This window comes from Marmota monax, unplaced genomic scaffold (assembly GCF_021218885.2).
Source record: "Marmota monax isolate L192 unplaced genomic scaffold, Marmota_monax_Labrador192_F-V1.1 WCK01_AAM20220418_F8-fsc00102, whole genome shotgun sequence".
Classification (NCBI taxonomy): domain Eukaryota; kingdom Metazoa; phylum Chordata; class Mammalia; order Rodentia; family Sciuridae; genus Marmota; species Marmota monax.
Genome location: NW_026692494.1, coordinates 1,484,078 through 1,507,434, shown reverse-complemented (window position 1 = coordinate 1,507,434; position 23,357 = coordinate 1,484,078). Strand labels below are relative to the sequence as shown.

Below are 23,357 nucleotides of genomic sequence, written 5' to 3'. Positions count from 1 at the left end.
TGGATCCCAGGAGGCACCCACCCACTGGGTTCTACTTCCACCTCTGATTGGTTGTACTGAGTGCCGGTCGCTACTACTTCCGCTGTTGATTGGTCATCAGACCGCCGCTCTGCGCGGCGCCGGCTCCGCCCCCGTCGGGTGTTTGTGGTGGGGCTGCGGAGTCGCCGATCCCGCCGGAAGCGCCAGGACAATGGGGACCCGGGACGACGAGTACGACTACCTATTCAAAGGTGCGGCCGGTGGGGCAAAGACGGGCGAAGGGGCGGCGGCAAGGCGGTGGGTAGGCGGACCAAGGTGGCACTCCAGGCCCCTGGGCCCAGGCTGGATCCCGGGGCTTGAGGTCTGGCGGTCAGACGGCCAGAAAAGCTGGAGTAGGCCGGTTCTGTCACTGTGTGGTGGGAGTGCGGGACAGTGAGGAGCAGGAGGCCGGGAGAGGCCTGGGGGTTGGGGATGCACCGGGGGCGGGGCCGGGGCCCAGTGGGGTGGGGCCCAGGGCAGTGGGAGAGGCCGTTAGGGGCGGGGCCTTCGGGGGCGGGGCGGCCTCAGGATTTGGCGGGCCGGACCGGCTTGAAACCGTATTTCGGGTTGGGGGCGGGGCCACTAGAGGTAGGGCCGGGAAGTGTGGGCGTGGTAGAAGGTAGATTGGACCTGGGCGTAAGGGGGTGGAGTTCTCGCGGCTAAGCCAGATTGGGGATAGTGGGGGCGGAGCCCCGTAGGGAAGGGGCGGACAATGGGGGCGGGGCCGAGTTGGAGGCGGGGAGATGGAGAAGAGTGGATCCCTAGATAGGAGCGCGGATCAGAGTTAGGTGGAGGGGTGCTTGTGTGTGCAGCACCAATTCGTTCCCTTAAATCTTAACAACTCTTGATAGCACTGACCCAGTACCTGCACTTTTCTGAGCACTTTATATTAGTGAATTCATTTAAATCCCCACTGCCCTGTGAAGTCGATATTACCTGGCTTTTCTTTTAAATTAATAAGGGTTGGAATAGGATAGAATCCAGGCCGGTTGTGGACTTTACCACTTAAGGAATGAGTATTGGGGAACTTGCAGTCTGGATCAGGGATTTGATGTTGTCAGACTTCCTCCCCCAACATACAGTGATGACTTAGGCCCTTGTCAACCTGCAGATCTTCCCCACCTGGGGACCCAGGGCTCTAGGCATATTGTATGAGGCTTAGGCAGGTCAGGCAGCCATTGCCTGGTGAGACTCCATGTCACTGGAGTCCTTCATTTCTCAGCTGGACAGGTTTAGGGGTCATTGGCTTCTTGGCACCTTGTGTGCCACGCTGGACTTTGGCCAGATCCTCTGCTGGGCTCCCTGGCTGAAAGTGGCTGCCCTTGAGAACTACCTCCTGGGCCCATAAGGCACCTTTGCCCTGCTGCCTGCTGTTTGAGTGGCTACTAGCTATGGACATCTTCCCCTTATTGGGGGAGCCTGGCTGTACCTGGGAATGTGTTCTGTTCCTAACGGCAGCCTTGGCTGACCATGGTGTCTGTGACAGCATCTAGTATCTTGGATTTGTGGAGAATAGAACAGGTCATCTTACCTATGGGATATCCAAATATCCTTGGCAGTGGGGGAGAGTGCGCCTCTTTAAAGATCCAGAGTCATCACAGAGCACCATGATCTACTAGGGGCTGCATGCAGGCTGTGTGGTCAGCAGGTATATGGCCTCTGATCTCATTCCAAAAGCAGAGGGTAGCTTTGGAAGGTTTTTGGAGATCCGAAAGACCCTCTGGTGATAGGTGGATCAGACTCCAGTCCTGCTGCAGCATCCCCACTTAGCCCACTCTATGGCAGCTGTTCTCAGGTCCAGGTTGCACACTGACCCACATGTGGCCCTCCTGGGGCAGGGGACTTTCCTCCTAAGTTACTCTATCCAGATGTCTGTGGCCATTCCTCACTTGTTGTTTTTGACCTTTTGTTGTTATAACCTAGCTCTGATTGTTTGCCTGAGTTCTCTTTTTGCCCTTTGGGTTATTTCCTTGATGTGTGTTCCCATAAGTACAGTTACTGGGTCAGGGGCAGCAATGCAACAGACATGTGGTTCCCGGGACTTGTCTCCAGAGCCTGCTTCCTGGAAACACTGATCCAGCTTCTGCAGCAACTGGCACGGGGGAGTGCCCGCCTGCCCCGCTGCCCTCCCCCACTGGCCTCCTTTCCCTGAGCAGAGCAGGTGTCTTGTTGACCTTCTCAAGCTGGATGGGAGCAAAAGTCTAACTCACAAGGTCAGCATTTCCCATTGTGCCCATCCCAGGTCTCCCCTTCACAACTTGTATCCTGTCCTGGGACCCTCTCTGTTCTATTTCAATGTTTGTCCTCAAGTCCACTTTTTTTATTATTTTTTATTTTTTTGTAGTTGTAGATGGACAGACTGTCTTTATTTTTATTTGTATGTGGTGCTAAGGATTGCACCCAGTGCCTAGCACATGCTAGGCAAGCGCTCTGCCACTGAGCTACAACCTCAGCCCCCTAGAAGTCTTGACAAAGACCAACTTTGTCACCTTGTGGCTCTCCAGCCCTGCCCGCTGTGGGGAGCCTTCCTGGAGGCAGAAGGGACAGCAGTTTCTATCCCCACTCCTGTGGCAAGCCAGCCTTCTCCTCCTTCCACCTCCCTACACTGGGCTTTAGTTGCCTTCTGCTGGCTGGGTCCCTGACAGGGGGCCACACTTTTCTTGGGACCCTGGCTGCCCTCTGTTCAAGAGGTTCCCTGTCCCCCACCTTATTTTTTGGCAGCCACATCACACGTTAGCTCCCTTGACCTCAGCAGCCAAGGCCAGCAGGTCCTGCAAGTGGCCACCATGTGCTATTTGTTTTCCTCCTTGAACATTCTCCCCCACAGGAGTGAGGTTGTTTATTTGTACCTAATTATAGATCTTCACATTATCACTCTAACATTTTATCCGCCCAGCCGTGACTATTTCCCCAGCCTGTTGATTGATCCCTGGAGGTACCCCTCACTTCTCCTCTGATGGACACTGGAATGCAGGGTCCATAGAGGGAGCAGCTGTGTCCCCAGGGGCCATTGAGGCCCTCCAGGGGTCCTTTCCCTAGAACTTCTGGCCAATCAGTGCCCCACCTGACCCTTGAGGACATGGGTCATTTGGGAAGCTGGCAGCAATGGCCCGGGCCCTCTCCTTTGGATTGTGTCCACCCCTGCTTGAGGAGGGAGGTGGTGGTCCCCAGGGAACAGGCTAACTTCAGGGCTTGCTCTTCTCTGCTGAGTGCTCCTGAGGTAGCTTGTGGCCCTCCAGCCTGGACAGGGCCCTTATCAGGCCTGCTATTCTGGTTGCTGCTCTGGGACCCAAACACCATCTTCCCCTATTTGGATTGAAGGCCCTGCCAGTGTCCTGGCTTTGGATGCCTGTCCTCAGAGAATAGCTGAGGCAAGAATGCTTCCCATTGCCAGCCATGGGGTCCAGGATGGTCCAGGCCCTTGTCCCAGAGAAGGGGCCCTCTGAATGGCTACTCAGTCTGCCTGAGTGCCTGTCTGGGCCCCTGGGGTGCCACACTGTCACGGGGCAGGCCAGTGCATCCAGGGCTTTCAAGAGGTTCCAGCTCTTTGTTTTTGCCAACAGGGTTTGCCTGCTGGACAAGCCAAGTGACGTGTCCAGGGGGACCATTTCCCGGCCAGTGAAGCCACCAACTTCTTTGGAAATGCTGGGGGCCATGTCCTCAAGGGCTCTTTATTTCCCCAACACAACAGATCATTTGTACTCTTGACAATGCCATTTCATTGCCAGCCTGCACCCAGGGTTTGGCGCCTCGGCCATCTCTCTGCATCAGGTTCCCTGTGCCAGGGACTGCTGAGGCCATCCAGCCACTGCTGTTCACCTGGGCAGTGACTGGTTGGTCTTCATCCTGCTCTGAGTGACCTTGGACTAGGGACTTGGGCACTCTGGGGTGAGCGTCTGAGCTGTTTAGTGGGATATAGGTATTTACAGATGGTCCCTGGGAACTGGAGAAGCTGAGGTCTGCAAGGTGTTTAGGAGCCAGCCTGGCCCAGGGTGTGAGGAGCCTGTTGGCCAGGCTGGGGCGGGACTCACGGGGCCCAGGCATGAGCTGGGGCGAAGCTGGGAAGGGAGTGGGCAGTGGACAGGGCCTGAGTTTCCTTCTCCGTTACTGAGGACACGAGGACTGCAAGGAAAACTCCTGGTCAGGCTCTTGTGGCCAGCAGGGGAGGGAGGTGAAGGGCAAGTGGTGCATACCGTGGTCCCCACAGCGAGTCCAGCCTGGCGCTGAGTGGCCTGGGCCTGGGAGCCGGTTGTTGCCCTCTGCATGGCTGCAAGCCCAGGTATGGCTTTACCTCTCCATCTTTCTCTGATCTTGGCAGTCTTCTGCTCGGCACCCACATTCGCAAGAGGATGCTGGCACTGTTGTCACATGTCTTGTGGGCCAGGCCATGTGATGATCTGAGGGAAAGTAGAGGCCTGAATTCAGGGGTCCTGGAGGATGAGCAGGAGTTTGTCAGCTGCCCTAGAGCTGGGTGTGGTGGGAGCTGGAGAGAGGGCAGGCTGAGGTACCTGGGGCCTCAGTGTCTCACATGAGGCAGAACCAAGACTCTTGAGCCATATCCTGGGGTGGGGGTGAATAGTCAGTGAGGACATGAGCTGGGAGGGAAAGAATTCAGGCCTTGACTCAGAAGATCTGGGTTCAAATTCACCTGGTTGCTTCCTAGGTCCGCAGCCCCAGATGGGTCATTACTTGGGAGACATGGTTGGGAAGTGGGGGCAAGCCCACAGATACGCACAGGTTTAGACTCTTGTCTTATTCCTCTTACCATGTGTTTTGGGCTTGTCATTCTGTGTCTGAGCCTCAGTTTCCTCTTCTTTAAAATGGGCCACAAGACTTGTGTGGTGACACACCAGGAACTACCTCTGCACATTCTCTTGGAAGGTTCTTTTTGTTCTTGTTCTTATTATTCTTGGCTCTAAATTGTCCAGTCCAAAGAGGGTGCTGGGTCAGGTTGTGGGGAACTGCCTGATCTCCCCGTCCTCATCTCTGGCCCAAGGGTGCGACCCTGGGCATTTTCCAGGTGTGGGGGAAGTCTTAGATAAGATAGTCTGCTAGGCTCTGCCAGCCTCTTTGCCATTTGTTGGTGCTTACTGTGTGCCAGACTCTGCCAGGGCCTAGAACTACAGCAGGGAACAAAACTGTCTGAGATTCCCGCTCCTGGGGCAGACTGGCAAATGTGAGAGGGTGACAAGAGTTCTGGAGGAAACATTGGGATGGATAATGGGGAAGTTTGGCAAAGTGAGGTTTACTAGGGTGGCATGGAGGTCCTTCTGGACCAAGCGGTGTCGAGGGACCACATGAATAAATTAAGTAGGGAGCCAACATGGTGCCTGGGATGTGTGGTCAGGCAGAGGAAGAGCCCATGCAGAGGCCCTGAGGCAGGACTGAGCCTGGTGTGCTGAAGGAAGCAAGAGTACAGTGAGCAAGCTGGGTGTTGTGGTGCACACCTGTAATTCCAGCAGCTTGGGAGGCTGAGGCAGGAGGATCACAAGTTCAAAGCCAGCCTCAGCAATGGCGAGGCCCTAAGCAATTCAGTGAGACCCTGTCTATACAAAATACAAAATAGGGCTGGGGATGTGGTTTAGCGGTCTAGTGCCTCTTTTTTTTTTTTTTTTTTTTTTTTAAAGAGGGAGACAGAGAGAGAGAGAGAGAGAATTTTTTTTAATTATCAGCAGACACAACATCTTTGTATGTGGTGCTGAGGATCGAACCCGGGCCGCACGCACACCAGGCGAGTGCGCTACCGCTTGAGCCACATCCCCAGCCCTCGAGTGCCTCTTTTTTAATCCCTGGTACAAAAAAAAAGAGAGAGAGAGAGAGAAGAAACTAGTACAGTGCGCAAAGGGGAGAAAAACAGGCTAGGGTGAGCAGGGCAGGTCATGCAGGGCCTCTTGGGTCCCAGGGAGGACTTGGGCTTTACCTAAACTAAGGGAGGTGGACGGAGACTGTTGGGACTTGACTTGGGAAGGCTCATTGGCGCCCTCCTGTGACCGTGAGGAAAACAGGCTTTGGATGAGATGAGAGTGAATGCTGGGCCACCAGGGAAGGTGCTTGCTGGCTTTGCCCCTCAGGGAGAGAGGACAGTGGCTTGAACTGTGAAGGTGGTAAGAAGTGGCAGGAATCTGGAGACACCCACACAACTTTTCACCAACTATTGCATTCAGATAGAAAAGCACTCATGTGAGCGCATAGCTCAGTGTGTTTCCACCCGCTCACCCCCGCCCCAACCTGAGTAACCAGACAGATGCAGAAGCAGAACGTTGCCAGCTCCAGAAGTGCCTGTGTCGTCCTTGCCCTGGTCCTGTGTTGAAGGGGCTGCAGGAGGCAGCCTAAAGTGTGCGACAGAGAAAGGGATTGAAAGGGCTCCAGGTGTTTGGCCCAGGCACCCAAAGGCCCCAATCTCCATTAGCTGAGATAGGGAAGGCTGGGGGAGGTTTGGGGGTTATCAGGAGTTTAGCTCTGCTGCACTGGCCTTGAGGGGCCCATGAACCCCAAAGAGATGTATAGGCAGAAGGCAGGTCAGTCTGGGCCTGCAGGAAGAGAGGGGAACGTAGGAGTTGCCAGCACGTGGGCCTGGACAGGGTCACCTAGGGACCAGATGTGGACACAGAGGCCAAGCCCTAGGGCTCCCTGATGATTGCAGGCCAAGGGGGATCCTGCAGAGGAGACTGGACAGGAGCAGCTAGCTATAATATGGGGGGTGGTGTGAGGGCCTCGAGTCCCAGGAGGCTGTGGGAAGGAGGACTCATGGAGAGGTAGAGGCAGACATGTGCCCACTTCAGGTCCCAGAGGAGCTAGGAGGACAGGACCGGGAGACAGTGAGTATGGACAGTGCCTTCTAGGGGTTTAGAGCCAGAAAGGAGAAAATTAGGGTGTTGCTTACAGCAGGAAGTGGGGTCCGGAGACAATCTCAGGAGGAAGAATTACCAGCATGTGACCACAGCCGTGCACCTTGGCCCAGGGGAGCCGGACGGCCTGGTGACCTCTGGGCCCTGTTCCCTCAATGGGGCAGGACTCCCAGGAAGGGTCTGGGGTCCTCTGTGTCAGCCAGGGCTGACAGGCTCAGCCTGCATTCCTGCACCTTACCACACTCAGCAGGGCCTGTGGGCTCAGCCTCACTCTGTGGCCCGCTCATGCTCCCTCTCCTACTCTCCAGGGCTGGGATGACCAAGCCTGCAGCCCCCATGACTCCACTGGGTAGACCCACCCTCAGGTGCCCGGGTCCAACGCTCACACTTGGGGCCTGGTTAGACCGCTTCTTGTTTAGCTCGAGAGCATGTGTACACACTTGTGCACGCCCTGATCTTCCTTGGCAAAGAACACCCTGGGTGTGTTGAAAGCCTGCTCAGGCCCTCTTGGACCATCTCCCATGGTGCCACCCCAAAGCTTGGGCAGTTGGGTCCCTAGAGGCAGTGCTTCGATGGCTGGGTAGGACATACTTTACAGCCCGGCTAGCCTGTGCTAGCGGGCTCTCAGGGCTCTTGCTCCCGGTGTCCTTCAGCCTGCATGAGGCAGTCCTGCTGTACATCCTGCCTTCCCTGGGGTTGGGCCTCACATCCTGGGGAGCAGTTGTGTCCCTTCTGGACACGTGTGCATGTTAATGAGCTGCCCCAGCCACAAGCAGGTGTGGGCTGGGCTGGGCGGAGACTCTCCCTCCTCTCTGGCCACCAGAGGGAGCTGAAGGAAGTTGTGCACACTTGTGAACTTGAGGACATGCACATGCACAGCCTCGAAGACCTCCCCTTGCACCAGGGACTTGGCCAAGAGCATGCTGCAGCTCAGCAGAGCGGTCCTAACATGGGGCTGACCCTTTTGTGTCGCATCCAGTGGGCACATTCCTGTTCCACATGGGGTGGTTGGTACTGGAGCTAAATGTGGGTTCGCCTGCCGCAGCTGGAACAGTACAAGCATGGCTGAAGGATGGCTTTTCATTACTCTCACTTAAAGCATCAGATGCAGACCCTCAGGTAAAATCCCTGCAGAGTCTTGATCCCTCCCGTGCCTGAACCAAAACCACCACAGTAATGACAACTGCTTACTCATGTCCCTTCCTCTGTGCTACACACTGACTGGGTCCTGACCCCAGCTGCTCTCTCTCCCTCCTCCTAAAGGGCCTATTACTGCCTACATATTCACACATGTAGAAAAGGTGGCCAGAGAGGTTAAGTGACTTGCCTAAGGCCACACAGTTCCAGAGCTTTTTCTAGTCATTCCCAGTAACTCAGCCACCAGGCTGCAGGTGGAGGTTTGAGACTTGTTAGGTTTCCATCCCCCCTGCCTATCGGGTTGCCTGGTGTGTCCCTGTGACCAGCTGGAATGGTCATCTTGAGGATGAGAGACAAGCAGAGATGCCCTATTCCCACAGGCTGTTTCTGAAAAATGGAAGCCTCCATTCACTTCTGCATCAGTTCCTATGGTACCCATGGTGATGGGCTCCAGGCATCTCCAGCTCCTCTGTGTCACTGGCTGCCACATTTGTATGGTGCCCAGGGAGCTGCCGTGAAGGTTCTGTGGGTGGATGTGAAGGTCACATGGGGACTCAGATCCTCAATCTCCTTTTTCCCTGCCCCCAAGTGGTGCTCATCGGGGACTCAGGCGTGGGCAAGAGCAACCTGCTGTCACGCTTTACCCGCAACGAGTTCAACCTGGAGAGCAAGAGCACCATCGGTGTGGAGTTTGCCACCCGCAGCATCCAGGTGGACGGCAAGACCATCAAGGCGCAGATCTGGGACACAGCCGGCCAGGAGCGCTACCGTGCCATCACTTCTGCGTGCGTGTTGGGCTGGGGCCTGGACATAGCATGGGCATGTGGAATGTGGGCATGCAAGGGTGTGTAGGAGTTGGGTGAGAGAAGGGGTAAGCTCCAGAGATCAGGGACACCCTGGACACTGCCCTCAGATGCCCCCAAGAACTGTAGGACTTTCAGCAGACTGGTGTCCAGCCTTGACCACCCTTTGATACTGGGTTTACTGCTGGCGGCACAGTGAGAGTCTGGCTTGGACCACTCCACTGTGTCCTCACCCTAGTGCTGCCCACTCAGCTGGTCCTGCCTGGCCACCTTCTCCGTCTTCCTGAGGCCTAATGGCCATCCAGGCTCATTCAGGCTGGGTGTGATGGTCATGCCTGTTACCCAGCTACTAGGGATGCTGAGGCAGGATGGTTCCAAATTCCAACCCAGCCTGAACAACTGAGCCTGTCTCAAAATAAAGAACAAAAGGGGCCAGGCATGGTGGTGCGTGCCCGTAATCCCAGTGGCTCAGGAGGCGGAGGCAGGAGGATCACTAGTTCAAAACCAACCTCAGCAACAGCGAGGTGCTAAAGTAAAAAGAACATTAAAAAGAAAGACCCACCAGGTTGCCTCTTCCTGGCCCCTCCCAGCCCCCTGCGGTTCCCTGCACCCTCACTCCTTCCATCCCTCACTGTCCTCTGGACTCCCTTCACATAGCTTTGTCACTTCCCCATCCTTTGTCCTCCAGGCACCCACGAGTCCCTCCTCTCCATGGTCCAGCCTGTGGGCATCAGAGTACTTGCCCGGCAGTGGCTCTTTCCTGCACCATGGCTCCTTCCTTCTTCCCTTTTGTCGGTGACCTCATTGTTTCCTCTAACACCAGACCCCCAACTTCCTCCCCAAGTCCCCACGTCCTGAGCTGAATCTGGGGGACAGAGCTGGGGCCTCAAGACCTAGGACCCTCAAGGTCAAGATGGCTGCCCCTCGGCTGGGCCCTGTACACAAACTGAAAAGCCACTGCTTGCCCGGGTTCCTGAGACCACTGCTGTCCATGGAGCCCGTGGCTCAGCTGGACCTGCCCCACAGGTACTACCGCGGCGCAGTGGGCGCGCTGCTGGTGTATGACATCGCCAAGCATCTTACCTATGAGAACGTGGAGCGCTGGCTGAAGGAGTTGCGGGACCACGCGGACAGCAACATTGTCATCATGCTGGTGGGCAACAAGAGCGACCTGCGCCACCTGCGAGCCGTGCCCACTGATGAGGCCCGTGCCTTTGCAGGTAAGGCATACTGGGGAGTGGCAGGGCCATGCCCAAGAGGGGCTGAGACTCAGGCTTCATAGGCATCTGGAAGGCAGGCAGTCCCATGTGTTGACTTCCATGTCACAGCCCCGTCCTCACCTCCCTGAGGAGTGGACCTCTTGGTCCTGTCTGCTCAGGACCAGCCCGTCACGTCCCAGGCCAGGCAGTTGTTAGGCAGGTCTCCCGGGAGCCAGACGTACACACCCACTTACCCAGGCAGTATTCTCTCTGTTCCAGAAAAGAACAACTTGTCCTTCATTGAGACCTCAGCCTTGGATTCCACCAACGTAGAGGAAGCGTTCAAGAACATCCTCACAGGTGGGCCTGGGGCTAGGTGGGCTCAGGGAGGCCGCTGGCCGTGCGGGTGCAATGCAGCCCCTGGGCCTTCGCTTTGTAACCTGCTCGTCAGTCTGGACCTGAGGACAGATGTGGCACGTTCTGTGGGATCAGGTCCTTGCTAGCACACAGGACACAGACTCCCTTGCTCAGTTCCCCTGAGTGGGTCCTGTTGGGGCCAGCAGAGGGGGCAGTGGCCTTCCAGACCTCCTTGGCTCCTAGGAGTTTGTTTGAGAGGGCAGGGGAGGGCTCTGATGTCTGGAAACAGGAGCCTGGGCTGGCTGTTACCCAGCACTGGGTCAGCTGGCAGGAGTCCCCGGAGCCCAGCTCTTGTCACTGTTACCCTTGTGTGATGGAACACACAGGGCACAGTGGGGGCCTTCGAGGGGACAGTGAGCCTGAGTCCTTCAGGGAGGCGGTTGCCTTGGACAGACGCTCGTGGCGCATTCACTCTGCATCCTCCCTATTGCAGAAATTTACCGCATTGTGTCGCAGAAGCAAATCGCCGACCGTGCAGCCCATGACGAGTCCCCCGGCAACAACGTAGTGGACATCAGTGTGCCGCCCACCACGGACGGACAGAAACCCAACAAGCTGCAGTGCTGCCAGAACCTGTGACCGCCCTCCGCCACCACCCCAGCGTGCGTGCACGTCCTCATCCTCAGCCTGCTCCTCACCACGTCCTCCCGCCCCTCTCCCGGTCCTCTGTGACCAGCTCAGTCCCACCCTCCAAGTGAGCTCTGCACGCCAGCCAGAGCCCAAGAAGAGCAGGAGTCGGGTGTCACCTCCCATCCTGCCCGAGGAAGCCTAGAAGCCCCTGCTTGCTGCACCTGCTCTCCTCGGGTCCCTGTGGGCGTCTTGGCAGGGTGGGGAGGTTGGCAGGATGGACAGGGCCGGCCGGAGGCAAGGAGGACCAGTGGATGGAGCCGACTTCTCTTTCCCACAGCAGACTCCAGGGAGCCGTCACCTCCCTCCCGATCTGGCCAGTTGGCCTCTCATCCCTACCCAGAACCCCCCTTGGGCTACTGGAAGAGCTTGGCAGCGCAGACTGGGCAGGCAGACGCTTCCAGCTCTCGGCCTCCTGCCTGCTCCTCCTGCACAGCCAGCGCCAGCACGGCACTACCACTCTGGGCGCGCGACTCCAGCTCCCGCCTGTAGATTTACACTGGGAGGAGACCCTCGCCTTCTCACCCTCCTCTTGCACGCAGCGCGCTCTCCCCCACTGCCCGTCCTCCCTTCTGTCTTGTCTCCCTGTCTGGTCAGGAACCTGTTTGCAAGTGAAGCAATATCTCCGTGTTTTGTATATACAACCGCTCTTGTAGCCTTTGGTTTTTGTTATTGTAGAGAAACACAGATTCTTTATACACTTTGTAAGATTTACGCCAAACCCCAGCTCTCGATCTCTTATTCTCCCTGTGGCCCCTGCACTGTTGCCCGATACTAAATGTATAAGCCGACTTCCTGTACAGAAACCTGCCACTGCGCCTCTGTCTTCTTTCTCTCCGCCAGGCAGCACTGCTGAGCGAGCCAAGGTCGCTTCGCGTCCCCCATGGCAGGCTGGACTTCCCTGGCTCAACTCATGGGGAACATAGGAGACCAGGCCTGAACCCTGGGGGGCTGTTGGGCCCAGTACCTGCAAGGGCAGTTTGGAGGCTCACGTGGCCATCAGTCCTGGAGTAGGGTGAGCCTCCTCTCGGCTGCCCCTGTAGCAGGGAGGAAGGCTGGGGGCCGTGGCCCATGGCGGGTAGCTTTCACTGGAAACTCTAGGACTGCCAGACGGGAGGGCCCACGGCGCCCTCTAGTGGGGATGAGAGGGGTGGCCACGCCCACTGCTCACCCTTTCCGTCTACTACCCACTGCTACCATCTCACTTGGGGTCCTGGAGGGGGCTTTGGGTGGTAGATATTGGGTGACTTCAGCTCTACCCAGCTCTCCGCCTCAGACTGACACTTGAGAAAGGCCAGATGGGAACACTGGCAGAGGCAAAGTGGGCGGCTTGAGGTCCTCTGCCTGTTCCCAGGATGCTGCTTTTCCCTGGACCACATGGGCGGGGCTTGCACAATGAGGAGACCTGACCCTCCACTCAACTCCTACAGGGACTTTGAGACCTAATGTGTGTCCCTCCTCTTCTGAGGACTGGGAGCTGTTCCAGAAGCTCCAGCCTCTGGTTGAAGAGGCCACTCATGCCCTGAATATCTTGGAGGCCCATCCTCTTGGTTGCAGGCTTGGGCCTCCTTCCCTGGAGGACAAGCAGTCCCAGACACATCTCTGGAGAAGAGGTCCTACGTGGGAATGAGCCTGGTGTGTGTGACGATGGGCTAGCAGCCAGGGTTAAGGCTGACAATGGAGTTGGGAGTCTGGGGGACATGGGCAGCCAGACATCATGTGCTCTAGGACCCCATCCACACTGACCCCAAGGCTTTGACAGCCCTGGGTTGGGGCAGGATAGTGTGGAGCACGTGAGAAACAGGGGCTTCAGGGAGCCAGGTGAAGAGGTAGGGCACCCTTGAAAGATTTCCAGCAGTCATAAAGATCAATTATTTCTGGAGCCCCGATACTTGCAAAGCCCAGAGCTGTTGGGAACCACAGGCCACAGATGCTGTTTTAAACACCCTGATTTCATATCAGACTCCCTGGTACCAAGTCCTTTTCTTAAGTCTTTTATAATTATGGAAAATGTCCATAACATAAAATTGACTATTAACCATTTTAGATCCACAGTTCCATGACATTAAATACATTCACATTGTCCTGCAAAGAGCACCAGCTATCTCCAGAACATTCATTCCCATCTTCCTAAACTGAAATCTGTCCCCATTAAACACCGACATCCCCTCCCCCTACCCAGCCCCTGGCACCCACCATTCTCCTTACAGTCTGTGGGATCTTATGCATCTAGGGACCTCCTATGCGTGGAATCATGCCATATTTGTTCTCTTGTGACTGGTTTATTTCACTGAGCATGAGGTCATCGAGGTCATCCTGTTGTGGCCTGTGTCTGAATTTTGAACTTCCTTCCTTTTTAAGACTGAATCTTTGTGTGAATATACCACATAGAGTTCTCTATTTATCCATTTGAGTTGCTTCTACTTTTATTTTTTTTTCTTATACTGGGGATTAAGCTCAAGAATGCTCTGCCAATGAGCTATACCCCAGCCCTTTATATTTCTTATTTTGAGACAGGCTCTCAGGCTAGGCATGGTAGCACACGCCTGTAGTAATCCCAGTGGCTCGGGAGGCTGAGGCAGGAGGATCAGGAGTTCAAAGCCAGCCTCAGCAACAGTGAGGCACTAAGCAACTCAGTGAGACCCTGTCTCTAAATAAAATACAAAATAGGGCTGGCGATGTGGCTCAGTGGTTGAGTGCTTTTGAGTTCAATTCCTGTACCCCAGCACCCCAAAAAGAGAGAGGATCTCTCTAGATAGTCAAGGCTGTCCTCCAACCTGCAATCCTTCTGCCTCTGCCTCCTAAATCGTGGATTATGGGAGTGCACCGCCATGCCCAGCTGCTTCCACCTTTTTGCTAGCGTGAATAATGCTGCTATGAACATGGGTTTACAAATATCTGAGTCTTTGATTTTAACTCTTTTGTGTATATATACAATTGCTGGGGCATATGGTAATTCAGTTTGTTTTTTTAGGAACTAAATTAAGTCTATTATTGCACATTGTTATTTGGTATTCACAACGATCCTAGGAGGTGGACATAAATACTAGCTTCATTTTACAGATAAGGAACAGGAATAGTGAGTGATTCACTCAAGGTCCTACAGTTGAGATGCAAGCAGATTTCACACCTGGAATTGTGTGTGTAACCATCAGGTTATGGACCTCTCCGATGGTTGATTAAGGGCACGCTACGAGCCAGAAAGCTTAAGTGAATTAAATGTTCAGGTAAAGACTGGGAAGAGGGGCTGGGGTTGTTGCTCAGTGGTAGAGCACTTGCCTAGCACATGTGAGGCACTGGGTTTGATTCTCAGCACCACATAAAAAAAATAAAATAGGGGCTGTGGTTGTGGCTCAGCGGTAGAGCGCTCGCCTAGCATGTGCAAGACCCTGGGTTCGATCCTCAGCACCACATAAAAATAAAATAAAGATATTGTGTCAACTACAACTAAAAATATATAAAATAAAATAAAGATATTGTGTCCATCTGCAACTAACAATATTGAAAAAAAGAAAAAGACTTGGAGGAAGTATAGTGATTTCTCAGTACTCACAGAAGAAGAAACCAAACACTGAAGATGCTCTGGAAAGTAGAATGGGGTAGTATTTACACAGAACCTTTTATGTACTTTTTTTTTTTTTTTTTTTTTTTTGCTGGTGGTGGTGGTGGATGTTGCTGGGAATTAACCCAGGGCCTTGCATATATTAAGTAAGCTACCACAGAGCCACACCCCAGCCCCATTCACTGTGTGTGTGTGTGTGTGTGTGTGTGTTACTGGGATTGAACCCAGGAACATTCTCCACTGAGCTACAAGCCTAGCTACCCCCACTCTTTTTAAAATTTTATTTTCAGGCAGGGTCTTGAACTTAGCATTTTCCTGCCTCAGCCTCTGGCTGCTGGGGTTACAGGCATACCCAGCCCGAGCCCTTTGTTTTTTGAGACAGGGTTGCACTAAGTAGCTGGTTGGCCTTAAACTTGTAGCCTCCTGTCTTAGCCTCCTGAGTTGCTGGATTACAGGCATCACCAGCACGTCTTGCTCTAGTCAGTGGTTTTCAGTATGCTCAGGATGCTGTGCTAGCTCCACCATATCGAATTCCAGCACTTTCTCACCACTCCAGAAGAAACAGCATCCATTCCATGAATAGTTGCTCCTCATCTGCCCCTTCCCAGCAAGCACTCAATCTGCTCCATCTGCAGGGACCATGGTGTCATTTATCATCTGTCTTTCTAGAAACTTGAAGCTAGAAGCTTGATCAGACTCAGGGTGGGGCACTTCATAGGTTGGGTGATGCATGTACACTAGGAGGCACATAATGTCAGTGCATCTCTTGTGTTGTTAGCAGCTGCTGATAAGCATTACTAGGATTCATAATTCATTGGTAGTTACAAAATGGTTGTATTAGAATCCTATCCATTTTTTTATGTACTCTGATTCCTCATCCACTATGTTGGTGACCTTGAGATACAGTGTATGCAAATCTGCATCAAGACTTAACTCTTGGGGCTGGGGATGTGGCTCAAGTGGTAGCGCGCTCGCCTGGCATGCGTGCGGCCCGGGTTCGATCCTCAGCACCACATACAAACAAAGATGTAGTGTCCGCCGAAAACTGAAAAATAAATATTAAAAAAAAAAAAAAAGAACTTTAAAAAAAAAAAAAGACTTAACTCTTTCCTTTGTTCATCAGCTTTCAAATTTCATGATTTTCAAGACTTTGAGTAGCCTCCCAAAGTGACTGACTACTTAGGTTTTTTAAAGATAAAATGTATGTTTGCCAGTCAATGAATGGAACTGAAGGCTATCATGCTAAGTGAAATAAGCCAATCACAAAAAAGTCAAAGGCCAATTGTTTTCTCTGATATGTGGATGCTGACACACAATAGGCAGAGGTGGGTGTGGAGGTGAAGGTTCACCAGATTGGATGGGGGAATGCGGATAAAGGAGGGGAGATGGGAATGGGAAAGACAGTAGAATGAATTGGACATAACTCTCCTATGTTCATATATGACAGTCTATATATATGAATTACACAACCAGTTTAATTCCACATCCCGTACAACCACAAGAATAGGAAGTTATACTCCATGTATATATGATATTCAAAATACGTTCTACTGTCCTGTATTAAAAAAAAATGCATGGTTTAATCCCCTTTGTGGGGTCAAGCTTCCAACTGGTGTGTCCCATGGGGACTAGAGTGGCATCAGAGGCTGTACATCTAGGGCTGAGTCTTGGCAAGTGCTAAGGTGTAACATCTGAAATTCACAAATTGGCTACTTGGGCTGGGGATGTGGCTCAAGTGGTAGCGTGCTCACCTACCATGCGTGAGGCACTGGGTTCCATTCTCAGCACCATGTAAAAATAAAAAATAAAGATATAAAAAAATTGTCTCATCTTAAAAAAAAATTGGCAACTTAATCCCCAAAGTCATATATTAATATTGTTGGGAGGTGAGGAGCTCACTATAATTAGATGAGGTCATTAGGGTGGTGATAATTCTGTGATGACTTTAGTGGGTTCATAAGCAGAGGAAGAGAGACTCAGGACAGCATACAGGGTTTATTACCACGTTAAGCCCTCTGCCATGTTATGATTCAGCAAGAAGGCCCTCACCAGATGCTAGCCCATGCTCTTGAACTTCCCAGTCTGCAGAACTGTAAGCTAAATAAACCTCTATTCTTGGTCTGGGGATATAGCTCAGTTGGTAGAGTGCTTCACAAAGCCCTGGATTCAATCCCCAGCAGTACAATGGCACAGTGGGTACAGTGGCACATGCCTGTAATCCCAGGGGCTTGGGAGGTGGAGGCAGGAGGATCATGTGCTAAGCAACTCAGTGAGACCCTGTCTCTAAATAAAATACAAAATAAACTTCTATTTTTTATAAATTATCTGTGCTCAAGTACTTTATCATACCAACAGAAAATGGACAAAGACAGCCAGTGTGTATCCATATGTCCCACATATGAGGTGGGAGGTTGGGTAAGCAATCAAGTAAATACATTAAGGATAATGCTAGCCAGATTTCTCATAGTCAGAGAAGGAAGTTAAAACTAAGGGGATTAGAATAAATTTGGGTATTGGATTAGGATTAGAGGTATTGATGTTCCCTCATGGTCTTAAAGATAGTTGAGTGGAGGGGCTGGGGGTGTGGCGCCTGGCATGCAGGCGGCCCGGGTTCGATCCTCCACATACAAACAAAGATGTTGTGTCTGCCGAAAACTAAAAAATAAATATTAAAAAAAATTCTCTCTCTCTCTTTAAAAATAAATAAAAAGATAGGTGAGTGGAGAATAGATGGATGGATGAATCAATATGCAAATGTCTATGTATATGTATTGCAATGAGAAAAACAAGTAGTAATCAAACCATGGTGTTTATGACACTTAGCTTCAAAATTTTGGTTTCTAAATATCATTTTCCACTTAAAAGGACAGAGGTCTTTGGAGACATGTTTGATTCCAGGGCAGGACCAGAGAAAAATACAAGTCATCCTGGAACATCTTGTTGAGCCAGTAAGAAAGGGCTCAAAGATGGAATTTGAGTAATCATCTTTTGGCAGCCATCATCATAATAATTAATCGAGGCAAGAATCATCAATAGATATTAAATTGGTGGGCAAACATTTGTTGAGAAACAGGATATTTAATTAGTGTCAAAATGTCTTTCCATAAGGTATTTATTGACAAATTCAATATACTAACTCATGCTGGAGAAACTGGGAGACACATTTCAACCAAGTTAACATAACCAGTAATGGAAGAAATCAATGTCCTATGTATCCTGAGAACATAATATCATTTCTGTGGTTCTGGATATAAATGCATAATTGTGAGGAAATCTTGGATAAATCTAAATGGAGGGACTTGCTATAAAATAACTAGCTTGGGGGCTGGGGATGTGGCTCAAGCTGTAGCGCGTTCGCCTTGCATGCGTGCGGCCCGGGTTCGATCCTCAGCACCACATACAAACAAAGATGTTGTGTCCGCCAAATACTAAATAAATAAATAAATAATAAAATTCTCTAAAATAAAATAAAATAACTAGCTTGGCCTGGGGAGGTGGCTCAAGCGGTAACGCGCTCCCTGACATGCTCAGGGCGCTGGGTTCGATCCTTAGCACCACATAAAAATAAAATAAAGATGTTGTGTCCACTGAAAAACTAAAAAATAAATATTAAAAAAATTCTCTCATTTGTCAAGAGCTTTGTAATGTTTTGAACAACCAATAAAAAAAATAATAAAGAAAAAAAAGAAAAAAAATTCTCTCTCTCTCTCTAAAAAAAAACTAGTTTGTAGATTTCAAAACTATCAAAGACATGAAGATGAGGAAAGTTTGAGGAAATGTTGTAGATAGAAGGGGGATAAATTAAAGTCATAATAGCAAAATACAACACATGATCCTGGGATGGATTTTGGACCTTTAAGGACGTTATTGGAAACTTTGTGCTTTGAGAATTATATGGTAATACTGAATCAATATTAATTTTCTGATTTTGAAAATTGTACTATGATTATGTAAAAAGTATGCCTATATTTAGGAAATATATAATGAAGTATATATAATGAGATACCAGGACTGTAATATTCAAAGGACTCAGAAATGTTAACAGATGGAAAAATCTGGGCAAAGGATTTGTGCAAGCTCTGTGTATTATTTCTGTAACTTTTGTGTAAATTCAAAATTGTTTTTCTGGTACTAAGATTCAACCCAGGGGCACTTTACCACTGAGCTACACCCCAGCTGTTAATTTTTTTTTCTTTCAATTTTGAGATAAGATCTTACTAAGTGTCTCAGGGTGGCCTCAAACTTGCAATTCTGTCTCCTGAGCTGGGATTATGGGTGTGCCTAAATTTACCATCCACACTGGGTTAAATTAAAAATTATTTTAAAACTTAAAAGGTACACAGATTTATGCATTTTTTTTTACTTGTTTTGATCTATTTACAATCAATACCCTTATTAAAAGTCTATTTGTCCCATTTGTGGCCAGCAGAAGCTTCTAGTTTGGCTCCTATGAACACTAGCCTTTGTTGTTGTTGTTGTTGTTTTGTTGGGGGGTGGTATACAGTGGATTGAACCCAGAGATGCTTAACTGCTGAGCCACAACCCCAGTCCTTTTCGTATTTTACTTAGAGACAGGGTCTCCCTGAGTTCCTTAGTGACTCACTTTTGCAGAGATTGGCTTTGAACTCATGATCCTCTTGCTTCAGCCTCCAGGGCCACTGGGATTACAGGCCCATGCCACTGCGCCCAGCGAACACTAGCCTTTGATAGTAACATTCCTGCTTTCTGTTATATTGGATGTACCAGATTCATGTATACATTTCCTGCCTCAAACTTAGTGAAAGGGAAGTGAGGAACAAGAGACGGATAAGCAAGAAATGAAAGATGGAGATCAGGCAGAGATACATACAGGAGTTTCTTTGTCAGAGCTGACAAATGAAGGCCATCTCTGTAGGAGAGGCAAAACAGGCCTGGGGTTCTGGGACTTCTATGGGGGAGGCTCAAGAATCAGAGGGTTGGGTAGTTGTGAGGGAGTGGAAGCCTTTCTCAGAAAGACCCTTGGGTGGGAAAGCAGAACTTTTTCCTTAAAATGGCAGTTGTCACTTAAGATGGCTGTCCAGATGCTAAGCAAGGATCTTATACCTAGAATCAGATCTTTCCCCAAGATTCTCTAGTTCCTTCAATTGGAAATTGAATTTAGAGATCATAATTTGAGCTTAATAAGTGCTCATTGCAATGAAATTGGTCTTCGAAAAGTCACTGACCTTTTCAGTGAACAGAGCTAGGAAATGTTTGCTTTTTATAAAGATAAAATATGATACTCTTAAGAGTTTGTTTTTTTTTTAGTTGTAGTTGGACACAACACCTTTATTTCACTTGTTTATTTTATTATTTTATTTTATTTTTTATTTTTTAGAGAGAATATTTTAATATTTATTTTTTAGTTTTTTTCGGCGGACACAACATCTTTGTTTTGTATGTGGTGCTGAGGATCGAACCTGGGCTGCACGAATGCCAGGCGAGCGCGCTACCACTTGAGCCACATCCGCAGCCCTCACTTGTTTATTTATTTATTTATTTTTATGTGGTGCTGAGGATCGACCCCAAGGTCTCGCATGTGCGAGGCGAGCGCTCTACCACTGAGCTACAACCCCAGCCCCAACTTAAGAGCTTTTATATAAGACTCAGTTCACGTTTGTATCTCTATTCCATCTGAAAATTCCAGTTCTTGACATCAATGTAACTATTCTTTAGCTTCATCTCACATGACTTAAGCAATAAGTTCAGAACAATTCTTCTTAATTGTGGGCCTAGGGATCCAACCCAGGGTCTCACACATACTGAACAAATGTTCTACCACTGAGCCACAGCCCCCTCAGCATAACAGTTCTAACACCATCAATAACATAGTAGTGGCTTATGTTGTGTTTTGAATTTACAGGAGTTTTATCCCTGGATTGTCTTATTACCATATGCATATATGTGTTCATTTATTTTATTTTTCAGGGATCTCTTTAAATCTGTATTTTGATTTATTTATTTACTTTTGGTGGTGCTGGCAATTTAATAGGACTTCATACAGGCTAAGCATGTGCTTGACCACTTAGCTATACCCCTAGCCTCTTTTGATGTTTAATTTTGTTTTATAGTTACATAAAATATTTATAGGGTTGTAAAGTCAAAATCTAAAACAAGGTACGTTAATTTTTTATTTCTTGAAACTGGGGATTTAACCCAGGACCATTTACCACCGAGCCCTTTTTTATTTTGAGATAGGGTCTCTTTTTTTTTTTAGGAGAGAGAGAGAATTTTTAATGTTTATTTTTTAGTTATTGGCGGACATAACATCTTTGTATGTGGTGCTGAGGATCGAACCCGGGCCACATGCATGCCAGGCGAGCGCGCTACCACTTGAGCCACATCCCCAGCCCCAAGATAAGGTCTTACTAAGTTGCTTAGGGCCTTGATAAGTTGCTGAGGCTGGCTTTGAACTCGTGATCCTCCTGCCTCAGCTTCCTAAGCCACAGTGATTATGGCTGTGCGCCACTATGCCCAGCTCCTTCACTCTTATTTATCTAAATAACCTACAAGAAATATTCTTTTTGTTGTTGTTGTTTGTTTTAGTTGAGAAATACTCTTAAAAAATTAAGTTTGGAGGGCCAGGGTTGTGGCTCAGTGGTAGAGTGTTTGCCAACATGTATGGGGCACTGGGTTCAACCCCCAGCACCACATTAAAAAAAAAAAAAAGTTAAAAAAAATAAATGAAAAGTACTGGGCCGGGTATGGTGGCGCCTGCTTGTAATCTCCAAGGCTTGGGAGGCTGAGGCAGAAGGATCATGAGTTCGAAGCCAGCCTCAGCAAAAACAAGGCATTAAGCAACTCAGTGAGACCCTGTCTCTAAATAAAATACAAAATAGGGCTGGGGATGTGGCTCAGTGGTTGAGTGCCCCTGAGTTCAATCTGTGTTACCCGCCCCCCACAAAAAAAGGTATATGTCCATCTACAATTAAAATAAAAAGATTAAGTTTGGATGTTGGGGATGTAGCTCAGTGGTAGAGCACTTGCTAGTATGTGTGAGTCCTGGGTCCTGGGTTACAGCTCCAGCAACACTTAAAAAAAAAAAAGACTACATTTATTCAGGAAAAGTGTTACAATGGGAATACCTGTGCCATAGTAATCGTTGTGTATATTCAAGAAGGTTGAGACAAGGGGAAGTTTTGAGGGGGCTGCAAATGAAACCCAAGGCCTCACAGATGTAGGCAAGTGCTCCACCACTAAGCTACATCCTCAGCCCTATAGGTAACCATTTAACAAATGTTATGATTTATCTTCCCATTAAAAAAATATAAGCCAGGGCTGGGGATATAGCTCAGTTGGTAGAATGCTTGTCTCGCATGCACAAGGCTCTGAGTTCAATCTTCAGCACCGGAGGGGATTGGGGAGAAATATGAATATATCTATATCTATATCTATATCTATATCTATATCTATATCTATCTCCATCAATCCAATACAACACAATAGAATTTAACTGAAGTAATTGACCAGATCTATATATGTAACAAATACAGTGTAGGAGGGGGGTAGAGTACTAAGCAATTTTTCCATTTTCCATCCTACCTTAGATCTTTGCATATTCCAAACACTTTGTCCAGGACTCTTTCCCCCTCTCATTTTTTTTTAGGTAACCTCTACTCAGATATCTTTGATGTTAGCTCAATTGCTTCTTCTACGTTTTTTTGTTTTGTTTTGTTTCGGTACTAGGGATTGAACCCAGGGGCACTTAACCACTGAACTTCAGCCCCAGCCCTTTTATATTTTATTTAGAGACAGGGTCTCGCTAAGTTGCTTAGGGCCTCACTCAATTGCTAAGGTTGGCTTTGAACTTGTGATCCTCCTGCCTTGGCCTCCTAAACTACTGAGATGACAGGCGTGTGCCACCAGCCTACTCGCCTCAGTTGTTTTTTCAGGAAAATATTTCCTAGCTTCTCATATTATTCCAAGTTCTCATAACATGATAGCCTTCCCTTACTACAGTGTATCACATTTGTAATTAATAATGGATTACTTTAAGAATGTCAACCAGCCAGGGGCATATGGCACATGCCTGTAATCCCAGGGACTCACAAGGCTGAAGTAGGAGGATCACAGGTTTGAGGCTCTGTCTCAAAATAAAAAATACAAAGGGGCTGGGGCTGTAGACTCAGTGGTAGAGCACTTGCCTAGCTCATGTGAGGCCCTGGGTTCGACCCCCAACACCACATAAAAATAAATAAATAAAATAAAGGTATTGTGTCCAACTACAACTAAAAAATAAATAAATAATAATAATAATAATAATAATAATAATAATAATAAACACAATAAAGGGCTGGGAATATAGCTCAGTGGCAGAGCACCGGGGGATTCAATCTCCAGGGCCCCTCCTCCCAAAATTCAATAGCTAGTAAGGCAATAAATATTCTGGCTTCAAAAACAGTAAGATTGGGGATATAGTTTAGTGGCAGAGCTCTTGCCTGGCATGCACGTGGATCTGGGTTCAATGTCCAGCACTGTGAGAAAAAAAAGTTGATTACCAATGTCTGTCTCACTGACTAGATTGAGGTCCACGAGGCGATTATTTGTTTACGTTAATATTTGTCACCAGCGATTAGTACAGTGCCTGGCTCGTTATAATCCCTCCTATTGATGTCTGCTCTGTCTATTGAACGGATCTGTCGCGGGAATTCATGAATGACACATAAGTGAAGTTGGCTTTGGAGTGCTCCACAGCTTCCTAACCCCGCTACCTAGGTTTCTCCTCCGA

General features: G+C 49.5%; 2 protein-coding genes across 3 annotated transcripts in view; both read left to right on the top strand.

Annotated features, from left to right (window-relative positions):
• The window catches only part of Hnrnpm (heterogeneous nuclear ribonucleoprotein M), a 230,330-nt gene that overhangs the window by 144,319 nt on the left and 62,654 nt on the right, over nucleotides 1–23,357 (top strand). The window lies entirely within an intron of this gene.
• Rab11b (RAB11B, member RAS oncogene family) lies at nucleotides 77–11,855 on the top strand. The gene is made up of 5 exons (XM_046443822.2): nucleotides 77–230; nucleotides 8,593–8,788; nucleotides 9,833–10,026; nucleotides 10,285–10,365; nucleotides 10,856–11,855. The coding sequence occupies exons 1-5, from the start codon at nucleotides 191–193 to the stop codon at nucleotides 10,999–11,001; spliced, it is 657 nt and encodes a 218-aa protein (XP_046299778.1). The 5' UTR covers nucleotides 77–190; the 3' UTR covers nucleotides 11,002–11,855.